The sequence below is a fragment of the Cynoglossus semilaevis genome, chromosome 2, assembly GCF_000523025.1.
Source record: "Cynoglossus semilaevis isolate Cse_v1.0 chromosome 2, Cse_v1.0, whole genome shotgun sequence".
Lineage (NCBI taxonomy): Eukaryota > Metazoa > Chordata > Actinopteri > Pleuronectiformes > Cynoglossidae > Cynoglossus > Cynoglossus semilaevis.
In genome coordinates, this window is record NC_024308.1 from 17,535,530 (window position 1) to 17,548,161 (window position 12,632).

Consider the following 12,632-nt stretch of genomic DNA (forward strand, 5'->3'; position numbering starts at 1 on the left):
AGGAAGAAGAGGAGAAGGGGGGGGGGGTAGGAGGGAGGGTGAGTGAGTGAGGAAAGGAGAAGGAGGAGGGAGAGGAGAAGGAGGAGGGGGGCAGGAAAAACACGAAAGGGGTAGCTATGGAGATGGAGCGTTTTCCTGGCTGCTTTCTTTGACAGGTGTTGAGTGGGGCAAAAGTCTGAAAACAGAATCCAGCATGTACGCCAAAGGTAAAGGAGCTGTCGTCCCTTCCGATAGTCAAGCGAGAGAAAAGTAAGTCACACCATGCGCTTTATTATGTTGCACTTTTATTTTAATACCTGTTTATCATGCTGCACGCGGCGGCCAGAGGAGGGGAGTCAACTTTCTAAAGTATAGCTACTGTAATTTAAAAGGAGTGTAGTGGAACCAAAGTGCGCTCCTGCCCTCACTCCTCCTCCCTCACCCACCTCCGAGGTGCGTCTTTCACTAATTATCTCTCTATTACAATTTTAACTCTACCTCTTCACTCCAGTTCGGCGTGGTGCACAGGGTATTTTCTAACCGTGTGCGTCCGTGCACACACTTCGTTAACTTGGCGCAGTTGTCGGAGTGTTGCATGTGCTCCGGTGTGTGAGATACAGCGGGTCTTGAAACTGCGCTGCCGAGAAGGAAGACGCGTCTTTAGCGTGTCTTTTCAAATCGGTCCCAACGTGTTCCCGAGGTTTGTGTCGGAGCCCGGTGTGCGGGTCACTGCAGGCTGTTCTCACCGGGGGAGTTGAGGCAGATGAGGCTGCTGGAGGAGTGATGGTGGTGGTGAACCCAGAGAGACATGCTCAGGATGTTTGCGCTTGATTTCTGCGAGGAGAAAACTTTTGTCCTCCTGCAGCAGTGTTAAACTTTATAGCATCTATTCAGTGGGAAGATACAGTGGCAGCTGCTGCCAGTGTGGACCAAACTGCAGCCTCCTTGTTTACTGGACTTCTGTTGAATAGCTAATAATTACTATATGCCGTCGGTTTTTCAGTTTGTGACTCTAAACTGTTTAAGTCTTTTTAGAGCTTTAATTTAGTGATAATATTGGGGGTTTTCGTTTTGTTGATCTGTATCATTTCCATGCCTCGTTGTCACTGGATGACGGTGTAACTTTTAAATGTCATTGTTCTTCATATCACAGGCTATAGTCTGTCTTTATTTCATTGTCTCTGTCTTTGTGGAACCATTGAGTGACTTGTACCCAGCACTTTGTAGAGCAGTCCAGTCTTTGGTCGTCATCATTAGCTATTTTTGAGCCCGAAAGGTTGAGAGGTTAGAGGAGTCAGAAGCCCTCCCTGCTGAGATGGAGTTGTATTTTTAAAGCACAGTCAGCTTCTCTGAACAGTACAAGTATATTTGTGCAGAAATATAGAGAAAAATGTTGTATCCCAGTCTAATAAAATACAAGTGATTTATTCCTCTACACGTGTGACTTCGTGTTGCTTGTCAGCTTCCTGCAGCAGAAGGAGTTTCATCAGCATTTCATTTTACACTTACTCTCATCTTTAACAGCTTTGTCTGTTTCTTTCTCTCTGCGTGAGTGTGTGTTGGTGCTGGAGTGTATCCTTAATGAGAACTGCTCCATGGAACTGTTTTCATGACGATGATGATGATGATGATGATGATGATACACACTGAGTTGGTGTTTCCCAACCTTTTTTTAGCCACGTAACCGAGTTCACATTTGAAAAACACAATAAAACAAAATAAAAAATAATTAAAGTATGTAAATAATTAAATATAATGATCTACTAATTTCAATTTACTTACTCAATATTAAACCCTAGCCTGTTTAGTAGAACATAATGCTGATATTGTCAAAGGAATTGAATAAAGACACACATGATCTTCAAATGAATTTCTGTTTTTTCCATATTTTAGCCATCTGTGGCCCTCTAGTGGAAGAGCATTCAATTGCTCTGTCTGTCACTGTGCTTCGATGATCAGAGACAAATTAGATTGGATATTGGATAATTTTCTTACAGCACACCTAATGAATGCTCGTGGCACACTAATGTGTCACAGCACAGGGGTTGGGAGTCACTGCATTAAGGCCCACACCTGTCTTCATTGCTTGTTGTAGATAAGGACAGATCAGTGGATAATGGGTTATTAGAACACTGTGATTTTAAACATCACTCCTTCCTGATTGCCCTGATCAGGTGGATCACATCCCATGTGTTGTTGATGGTGAAATCAATGCAACTGCACTGTATATTAATGGCAGTGCAAGAGGAGTGAATAATGTTAAATAAACCTGCGTCCTCTAAGGAGTGAAAGTGACGACCTCTTATGCACTGAAGGTACTCTTGCTTTTCTACTTACGTGCATATTTCCAAAAAAATTATATTTTTCATTTATTTCTGATAGAATGAGCTTTCATTCTATTTATGAGCCAATGTGTGGACATTTAGTAGAACAGTGTGTTTCTGTGTGTGTCAGGCACACACACAGGCCTGCAGTCACAGTTCAGACATAATGGCACTGTTTGCCCTTTCCTTTCACCTGTCTTGTCACTTTAACCTGCCCTGCAGGGACAACACATGTTTCCTAGTTAACGTGGAGTTCCCAGCAGGTGCTGCTACGCTTCACTGAACTAGCTGGTAATAATATTTACATATTCATACAGTCCTTTACATATTAAGGCATTAGAAAGAGAGATGCCTGAATGTACTTGTATCAGAATCAAGTTAAATCGTTGATAATGGGAAAAATATTGGAGTTGTGTTTCAAGACAAGATGCAAATATTTTAATGATTTGAAATGTTGGTTTTTAAGAAACATTTAAATTCTAATAATACTGTTTATGAACTAAATGTAATTCTGTCAATGTTGTGGATATTATGAAAAAATGTTGCAAGACCACATCAAACGTTAGCGAATGATTTAGAGCTGTATTATTTTCTGTAAAGATTTGAAATCAAGGCATAAATGTAATTATCTTGTAGAAGCAAAACCAACGCAAAGTAGAGATTTATCGTTTGCAATGTTTTGACCATGTCCAATTTCTTAAAAATTAAAACTGTCGATAACAATTTTTGCTTATTCTGATTTCCTTCAATTGACAGCACATTTTTCTGTGTAAAACTGTATTCTCATTATATTATGAAACATTTCCCACAAACTGCACTCGGTCTTAGGTTTTCTCTTCAGTTAATTTCAAAATAAAGTTTGTGACTTAAATTAGTTACTAAATGAAAACAGGTTTCTGTGGATCTAACTTTCTGTCAAATAAAAGCTTTTTCAACGAATTGACATTGATCTGTCTCTATCCACTGAGCGGTTATGGCAGCATAGACACCCTGAGACACAATGGCACTAATGGTGGTTTTCCGAGCTGCTTTAAGGTAAGGTTTTTAGCAGGCTGCTAACATAGCATGACATCACCTGAAACAGCTCTGGTAACGCTACGTCTGGGAAAACAAAGATGCTATCCTGTTGTTAGCCTCTGCTAGATATGCACGTTCGGTCGTATGGTGGTGTTTTAAGTGTCAGATTAGGTTTGCTGTTCGAACATCTTTGTGGTGACTGCCCCCCATTTAACCTTTCTGTTACATACAGTATGTTACAAAAAGCAAGATTGGAGCTTTCTTGGTTTGAGATTCCTCTCATGTTCCCCCGTAACCGAATGCACAGACAAAATGATCTGCTGCAAAACTGAAAATCCTCATTCTAACCGACCAACCAGTCACCAATCAGGACTGGTTCTGCTGAAAATCGTCCGATTTTACGCTGATGTGATTTCTACCCTGTGCTGCCACACAAGTGTAGAAATCTGCTGTATGCAGTTCCTTATAGAATAAAGGAGTGTACCGGTGAAATAGAAGGAATCTTGAAAGGTGAAGGTCTGTAGCAGGGATGTACACATGTTTCTGTGTGCTTTTTCTTTTCTTTTCTTTTTTTACATTGAAGCAAATGCAAAAGTGAAGATTCAAAACATAGTGTTAGTACAAGTGGAAGAGCTCAAGTACCTGTTGTCAATCATTCACAGCCATGGACAGTGTGTAAAAGAGGTGAAGCTAGGGTACAGTCAAGGTGGATTGAGAGGATATATCAGAAAGAGTGAAGAGGAAGATTAACAAGGTGGTATAGAGGGCTGCTAAGATGTTATTTGAAGAAAGTGATGCTGTGTACAGGACAGTAGGCTAAGCTCAAAGTGTCAGAGTCAAAGATGCTAAAATTTGGAGTCTCTGTTGCCATGATTGAGGGGATTAGAAAAAGAAATGTCAGAGGAAGAGCTGTGAGTTTGATGATAAAGTTAGAGGCAAAACTGAGATAGTTCAGACACGAAGACGTATAGGATGGATCTGTTGTGCAGCAGGAAGTCAAAACTCCAGAGAAAATATATGGATGTATAGAGGGAGGACATGATCATGTTACATTTGATAGAATACAAGACAAGAACCTAAAGATAATCCACAGATGATCCGACCTCAGTGAAGTAGTCGACTCTTTTGTTCTGTTTGTTTACAGATGTAGGGTAGTTTAATTATTTTTGTATCAGTCTGGGAGAAAAGATCATCGAGTGTAAAGTTAATCAGTTTGTTTTCAACATGGGGTGTGTTACATCTTATAACTCCTCCCGTGTATTTACACGCAGCTTAATGAGGATCTTCAGGTCTGAATGCATGGTTTTGATTCTTCACAGATGGCACTGCCATCTGCATTTTAGCCTTTTGACAGAAATATAAAGAGCCGCGCACCAGCATGGGCTGAAACACTGCTCCGAAGATAAAGAACCCCTTGATTTACCCTCAGCACTCTTTGGCTCAATGTGCTTCCATTCACATGTGTCAACAGTCAATTAATGCTCCTTTTCGTCTGCCACTTTGGATGCATCTGCACAAATTTGTTAGTTTTCACTCTTGAAACAAGGAGTCAGTGTAAATATTGAGACTCTGTGCAAAAAAAGTTGTTAAATGCTTTGGCAAGAGAGTGCAAAAGTGTGTGTGTGGTACGACTCTTACCAGAACATAGTGGGGAGTGTGTCTTCAAAGTTAAGAGATACTATGGTATTTTGACATGGGAATTATTTCAGAGGATATTTCCTTTGGTAAGTTACGTCACATTAGCCCCGTGAAGTGCAGTGAAAGGAGTAGTTTCTGATAAGTGATAAGAAAAATATTCCATCTATCTCAATATCATCTCTTACCAAAAATCAGTAAGAATTTCTTTGAATGCTAAGTGTGTTTTGTGTGTGAGTGACTTGAATTGTCAACAAGTTATCAGTAGTATCAAGTAGTAAAAAGGAATTTCCTCTGCAGTGATTTACAGCAGCCCCACCATAGTCAAATCTTATTTTATTTAATTTTTTTGCAGCGTCTCTGCTGTAAACATTACCTTTTTACACCACAGTTAGGTCACAGTGCTCAGATACAACCTGATCAGAAAATATTTTATGCAGATCTCACAGTTCAAGTAGAAAATGATCGAATCAAAGACGTCATTTTAAACCAGGTGAACTCATTCAGATCATTTTGAACAACATGTCTAGAGACATGTCCTGGAAATAAAGCTCACCTTGCATTAGGAAATTAATGAAAACACTGAAAATAGGAAATGTAGGTTCACTGCAAGGGGTGACTCTTGATGCTCCTTTTACTTATTTCACACCTTGAAAGGTTGGTCTTTGAAAACTCTGTGTTATATAACATTATCTGTGGTGCAGCAAAGCATTTGCCCCTTTGACTTCAAGTGGAGGGGTGGTGTGTAGCATGTAATTTACTGGTCCGATTCCCACTGGTAACTGATGGTTTTTTAGTGAACAATTTGCATGTTCTCCCTCTGTGTGTATGGGTTTTCTTCAGGTACAATTTAAAACGACTACAGGTATCAGTGTGAGCACTTATGGTTGTCTGGCCCTGTGATGCACTAATGAACTGTTCTTCTCTCGACGACTACTTGACCAACTCCAGCCCCACCCAGTGGCACTGAAAAGGAAAAAGTGGTAGAAGCTGTTTACCTGGTTGTACTCTAATATCTGTGTACTGTAGTAGGTACTGTTTAAGCCTCAGTGCGTCATGGTGTCCATCTTTACAGTATCCCAGGTGTCATCCAACCTTTTATTCTCTGACAAGTGATACATCATTATCTTTGCACCTGTTCAACACCGCCACGGTGTCAGTTCTATACAGCTTATATAAGATGTTGTTAATATTTAATATTTAGAAAATCGTGTTTTCTGTTTTTTTTTTCTCCATCTTTTCTCTTCAAGCTATGTTTGAGATAGCTACCGACCCTATGCATTATGCATGTTGTATATTGTTTCCTGAAAGACACTGGATGGAGTTTGAAGGCAGATGCAGTTAGCGCCTCCACCCTGCTACCATCACTTCCTCCCTACAAACCTAACCTCACCCTGCCCCTGCTCTGTCTGCTGAATTATTGAAATGAAGACATGAAAGATAATTTGCTAACTGTCTGTGCTTTAGCTGGCTAAACTCAGCTGAGAGGACCTTGTCTCTGGAGGCGAGAGAGAGAAAGGGAAGACAGGATGGGGCAGCCTGGGGCTAAATGTCAGGTGTGTTTCCTGGGAAGGAGGTGAAAAGAGAGATCTGCTTGATATGTGGACATTGAGCAGAGCATTAGTTAGGGCACATGAGGTTAGGGCCAGCATGGAGCTGTATCAGATTTTTGACCCTTTTCTGGCAGAGCTGTGTTTCCACAGTCATAAAAGAGCTACCGCTCAGAGCTAAAACCTTAGTGCATATTGTTTGAAAAAAATATCTGTTCATACAAAAATAGTCATCAGTATACACAGTGGTTCTGGCAGATTTGAAGTCATGTGACTTTCTCAGTATTTCAGAAATTCAAGGAATTATTTTGTCAAATATTGGTCAGAAAAAGCTGGGTTTATAAGACCTTCCATAGTCCATTGTTTTTACCTGGTAAAAGGTTATACCAGGTCAGACTTGTTAGAAATGCAAACCTAAGTGTCTTATGTAACTGACCTTGCTGAAGTCAAATGTTTCACCTCTGACTGACGTCTTGAGGAAGAATGTGATGTATTTGCTTCATCCTACATGCGTCTTGAATCTGTGGACGAGGACAGAGAGCGTGAGCAGCTTCAGAGGAAATGTGAGAGGTTTGGTGGACGGTGTGTGGTTGCGGTTTGTCTTGTTGCGTCTCATCTTTTATTCCTGAGTGACATGTGTAACTACAGGGTTGTTCAAGAAGGGATTCAGGTCGAGTGTGTCCACAGAGGGAAGTGTTTAGGCCTTGACCTTCAGTTTAACAGCTCTCCATGTGCACTACATTCACGCCTCCATATCTTCTTTATCTACCTGGACTTCCTTGGCATCTGTTTCTCCTCCTCCTCCATCGACCTCCTCTCACTGCTTATGACAGAGTATCAAAAGGTGTCCCCTGAAGCCTGCATTGCATGAGTGTTTTTAAATAATGCATTGCAGATGGGGCAGGTGACCATCGCTGGGGCATATAGGCCCTCAGATCACAGCAGGCTCTGCCATGAAAATTTCATTGCTGCGGTGCTCCTGGGAATCTCTGTTCGATACTGTAGAGGTTGAGCTGGATATATAGGAGCTGACGTACCCACAGGGTATTTCACACTGTTTTCTAAATTCTTTTTTGTTTGCCTCTCTTCTTAGAAAAACCTTGCTAACTTAAATGCTCTCCAACGGTTCAGAGCAGTGGTGCACAAACCTGGCTAAAAACAGTATTTCCAAATGAAAGGAAGGTCAGAAAATGTGGTCAGAGGCAGACCGCACGTAAAGAAAAGTGTTACAAGAGTTTGATTTACTCTCTGAAATACAGCTGCCAAAAAGAGAAGAGAAAAGACAGGACCAGTGGACCCTACAATTATTACCATGTGCTCTCAGCTTTTAAGGTTTATGAGCTCCAGTGAAATATACGTGGATGTCTTTTGTCCTAGATCTGGCCCCTCAGGCAGGAGACTGCTCTAACTTATGTCCAGAGTTTAAGTCCTGAGAAAGCCGTGCAGCCTTGACTTTGATGTTTGAAAAAACAGCATTCGACAAATGCAGGGTTTGTCGAAGGTGATAAACGTTATCTTATCTTCATTTTACAAATATGAGTATTGGAATTAGGGGTTTAACAGCGCAGTAAGGCTACAGTGTGGTACATACCTTAGTATTGACATCACGGTTCACTTCAAAAAAAGTAATGGACAGTCACAAAGATGTTTACTGAAAACATGACAAAATTCCAAGCACTGTATATGTAAAGATGTGGTCTTTAACCGCTAATTGATGCAAATCTTCTGGACGCAACTAAGTGACTTCAGTGAGCAGGGATAAAGCATGGATTTTGTTGTGAATGTTATGAGTACATGCATGTCTGTACATTAGTTGTTTAGATTTTGATCAGTTGGGAACATCAAGTTGACTGTCTTGTAGTTTGTGGCAAATTATTTAATAAAACTGAACTTGTTATAGCAGTCTTGATTTCACATTGTAGATTAGTGTTAGAGAAGGATGTACAAATATGGACTGATGTGTTTCAATAATATATTCTGGTTCTGGAGCCATGCTACTCATGGTGATCAGTTGATTGTCTGTGGAGCACTCCTGTTTTATTTTTTCTGGTGTGAAAACACACTCCTGTTACCTCCTCGGAGCAGGTCATGTTTCCACCTGTGTTGGCTGGTTTATTTGAAAGCCGGATTACGCAAAGTCTCCTGAATAGATTTCTATTGGACTTGGGAGAGTGACACTGCCTGGGGCTGACAATATACCAATAAACTTTGACACAAATGAGTGTGATCCAGGAAACATAATTTTTCTTACTAAAACAACAGCTTATCCAGTTTGATTAATGGGGTTAATTGCAAATCTTCTTTACAAAATCAAGTTTTTGTAATAGGCTTTCATTCATTATTCTATACAAAAAATGTTTACCCTTGACACTTAAGTATTGGATGATTAGACAAGTGTACATGAATGTGCTCTAATGAATAACATCCACTCAATGTCTTAGACTTTATGAACCCAACGCAGTTTCAAATGATAAAATAATTGTGAAATGACGAAACTGTTTAAGATTCACTTGTTAAATGACTGAAACCAGCTCTCAGTTCTTGTCTTAAACCTGACAGACTTGTTTTCAAACTGAACATTAGTTATTTTAACAAGTGTAAATAAGAGTAAATTTACATCCAGAAGGAACAGAAAATTGTATTTAATTCTCAAGAATAACAGCAGTGTCTGTTTTTTTTGTTTCAAACACCAGAATTTTTTTTTTCATGTCAATAATGTATACAACAGGTCTGATCTCATGTCTTATTAGTCTTGTTGCCATGACAACCACACTTCAACCCTTTCTAAAAAACAACAAGTTGGACTCATTGGAAGTTGTGGTTACACTGTGGACGCTTGACAAATGTATTTTCATGTGTCTTCAAATATAAAAAAAATGGAGGGCACATCCACTGTCGGTCTATGATCTTCTACCCCCTGGATGTGCCCCCCAACCAAAAATTGAACAATGGCACCAGATGCAGATCACATAACTGTCCTGGAAGTAAAGGGTTAAGAGTCACTCTTAGTCCTTAATCAGCACAGAAAGCCTCTCATCTTATTATTTTAGTTTTCTTCCTTGTTTTTCCTTGTTTGGAACGTTCTCATTTTATTTCTTTTTTTTATTCAACCCTTGTGCAAAGATGGAAAAAATGTTATACTGCAGAAAACAGTATTATGGAACAGAGTAAAACGTGATCAGAGAAAGTCCTTATCACTGATTTTATTAAAGAATTAAAATAAGGAAGAAGTAAATTTCCAATGATGTGTCAATTAATCGTTCTAATTGGTTACAGTAGAGAACAATACATTTGCCTTAAATTATGATTTAGTCTCAGAGTCTCTATTCATTAGAGTTTCTCTCTGAGCTTTGCATAGGCAACAACATAACAAACAAACTATTCTTGATTAAGCATGTGACTGTTTGCAGTTTTTATAAAACATATGATCTCTAAAAATATTATGGGCTGATGACGTGTTTACATTTCTTTTGAAGCCATGTTACACTTTTTATTTGGTTATTTTCTTTCCACTGTTGACATAGAAGTAAGTTTCTCCATGAGGTATGATGAGAAGCTCACACACTGTACAGTGTGTAATTATCTGTGAGGCTAAGTTCAGCCACATCTGAGAACTCTCTTCTTTCCTGATTCTCCACAGGTTTATCGGTTTGCGCTGTTTTTGTTTTCAGACTGTGTGCCTCAACAGCAGACTTCCCAAAACCACAGGGATGTGGCCGAGTGCCACAGAGGCTCTTTAGCTCAAAGCTGCAGCGCTTTACATCACGCATTTACAACCTGTCTGCAATGTATACCACCGTCACTCTGTCAATCTTGTTTATCCAAGTCACATCTCAGACAGAGGTGATTTTCTACCTATTGTTGATGCTCTGAAATAAGATGAAAGACTGAGATTAAAAGGACATGTGATTTTGAATATAATCTTCTGTGACACTGATTGGACTTCTCTCTTTGTCTCTTCCAGGTTAGCTTTATATGTGTACGAATATTTGTTGCATGTCGGCGCACAGAAATCCGCACAGACCTTCCTGTCAGAGGTAAGAAATTGTTTGAGGTGAACTCCTCCCTATTCTATTGTATGAACAGGACTGGAATTCAGATTACAGATTGTTCTGAGTTCAAGCAGCTCTTGACTGATGCGTTAATGTGTTTGTTTTACACAGGCTGAACAACACCAGTGTTCCCTTCATTGTTTACTAATTTGGGTCACTGTAAATATGGCATCATTTGGGCTACTTAATGTGATTACTCACCCTTCATTATTAGCACTAATTTGTAATCATAAACTGTTTATAATTAGCAATTTGACACACTGTGAGCATGTGCTGTTGCTCACTTTCTGCTATGGCATTTAGAAAACGCAATAAGTCCCTGGTTAGTTAAATTGGGTGTGAGTTTAATTCTTGACTTTGTTGGCACATTTCCACTCGTCACAGGTTTATTAGGCTCGTATTTAGAACCTAATGTGTCAAAGACATACAGTATAGACTCTAATGTGTTTCGAACACGTTCTAAATGCACACCCTCTCTGCTAATGTACGAGTGCGGCAGCCTTTCACCGATCCTGCTCATCAGTTCGATTCAGCTGCATTTCATACAACACTTCCCACTACACTGAGAGAAGGCTTTAATATCAAGTAGGAGCAAGACTTCATCGTTCAGCTGTCATTCATTCAACCATGACGACAAACGGCACCTGAGGGGTTGAAACAATCGGAATTTGTTCTCATAGCGCTTTAAATCGACATGTAATTAGCATTACAAACCTATGAGGCACTCCATACGCTGTAGGTGTGATTCACCCCCACACAACAGAATACAGAATATTAGTTATAAATGACTAACAATTATAGTCAAATCGTTTACATCAACAACAACAAGATTGTTCATAACCTCACATGTAATGATTGTTATTAACCTCACCCTCACATTCCTGTTCATTGTTCCATTTTTATACATTTATCAAGTGCCTCGCTTTTTTTCACAGCATTTTATAACACTCTTCATAACTCACTATGAGGAATCAAGGTGTATTCTCTAACTCTAAACCCATGCTTTAGGACAGACTTGTCAGTTTGAGGTAAAAAAAAAAACTCACCTGCAGATACAAATATCTCCATGTGGTGTGTATATTACACTTTTATATGCGAGTTTGTCTGGAAATGTTTGATGGAAATAAATAGTAATGATATAAATGAACGCCTGTGTTCAGCATACACACACACACACACACACACACACACACGTTTGAGTTTCCATAGAAAATGTAGTTCTAACGTCAGAGGTAGACACCTGGTCAGCTCCATCTAATCAGAACACTCTCACCTGTACTCTCCAGCCTCAGCTAGCTTCTGTTCATCCATCAGTAAGAAGCCCACAAACACAAGTACTCAGACACACACACACACACACACTGTATTACAGTACTGTATGTGAACTGTATGCGTCTGTTCCCCAAGAGAACTGACACATTATGCTCTCCGGCTCTCAGCTGTTTAGCAGCATTGAACCCACGGACCCACACCTACGTGTACTGTAGCAGACACACGACCACAGGAGAAATCAATGGAAAAGATACAGAACATGAATAGAAACCTGGCGATGGGACCCCCGTATATTTTGCCCTTGTTTATATTTTTAGACCTGAGAATTTGTTTTGCTGCTCTCGTGCAGTTCTCAGCAGACTGAGGTGAATCATCTCAGACAGACTGCATTCAATCTTTGTGTGCTGTGTGCCGAGTCACGCCAGCTGTGTTCAAGCAGGAACCAGGACTGCTATCTCTCACAGGATCTTATCTCAGTGTCCAGATACAGGCAGGAGCTGTGCTGGGTTTGAGGGCAGTGGATAGGGCTGCTGCTTCTTATCCTAAACTTTACACTGCACTGCACTGCACTGCACTACCAGTCAGCCTATTCTTCTGTCTGACTACTGCCCTGTTTCTTCAGAGTAGGGAGCACAGTGGAGCAAAATCATTACTTTATGCATAAACCATGCTGCAATATCTAATCCCTTCTGTGTTTTCTGACCAATCCCTTTTTCTCCATCTCATTTCTTTCTCTTAGATCCGATGGGAGAAAAACATTACACTTGGGGAACCTCCAGGATTTTTACACTCGTGGTGGTGGT

The 12,632-nt window shown here is 40.1% G+C and overlaps 1 protein-coding gene across 3 annotated transcripts in view; it reads left to right on the forward strand.

Moving 5' to 3' along the window:
• Positions 1 to 12,632, forward strand: part of ssbp4 (single stranded DNA binding protein 4) — a 91,688-nt gene that overhangs the window by 19,929 nt on the left and 59,127 nt on the right. For 2 of the 3 annotated variants that reach the window (XM_025053966.1, XM_008307079.3), the window contains 2 exons: positions 10,470 to 10,542; positions 12,569 to 12,630. In XM_025053966.1, the coding sequence (XP_024909734.1) occupies positions 10,470 to 10,542; positions 12,569 to 12,630 (135 nt within the window). Of the gene's footprint in view, positions 1 to 28; positions 250 to 10,469; positions 10,543 to 12,568; positions 12,631 to 12,632 lie in introns of those variants that run through there. The other variant, XM_008307078.3, reaches the window with a different exon arrangement.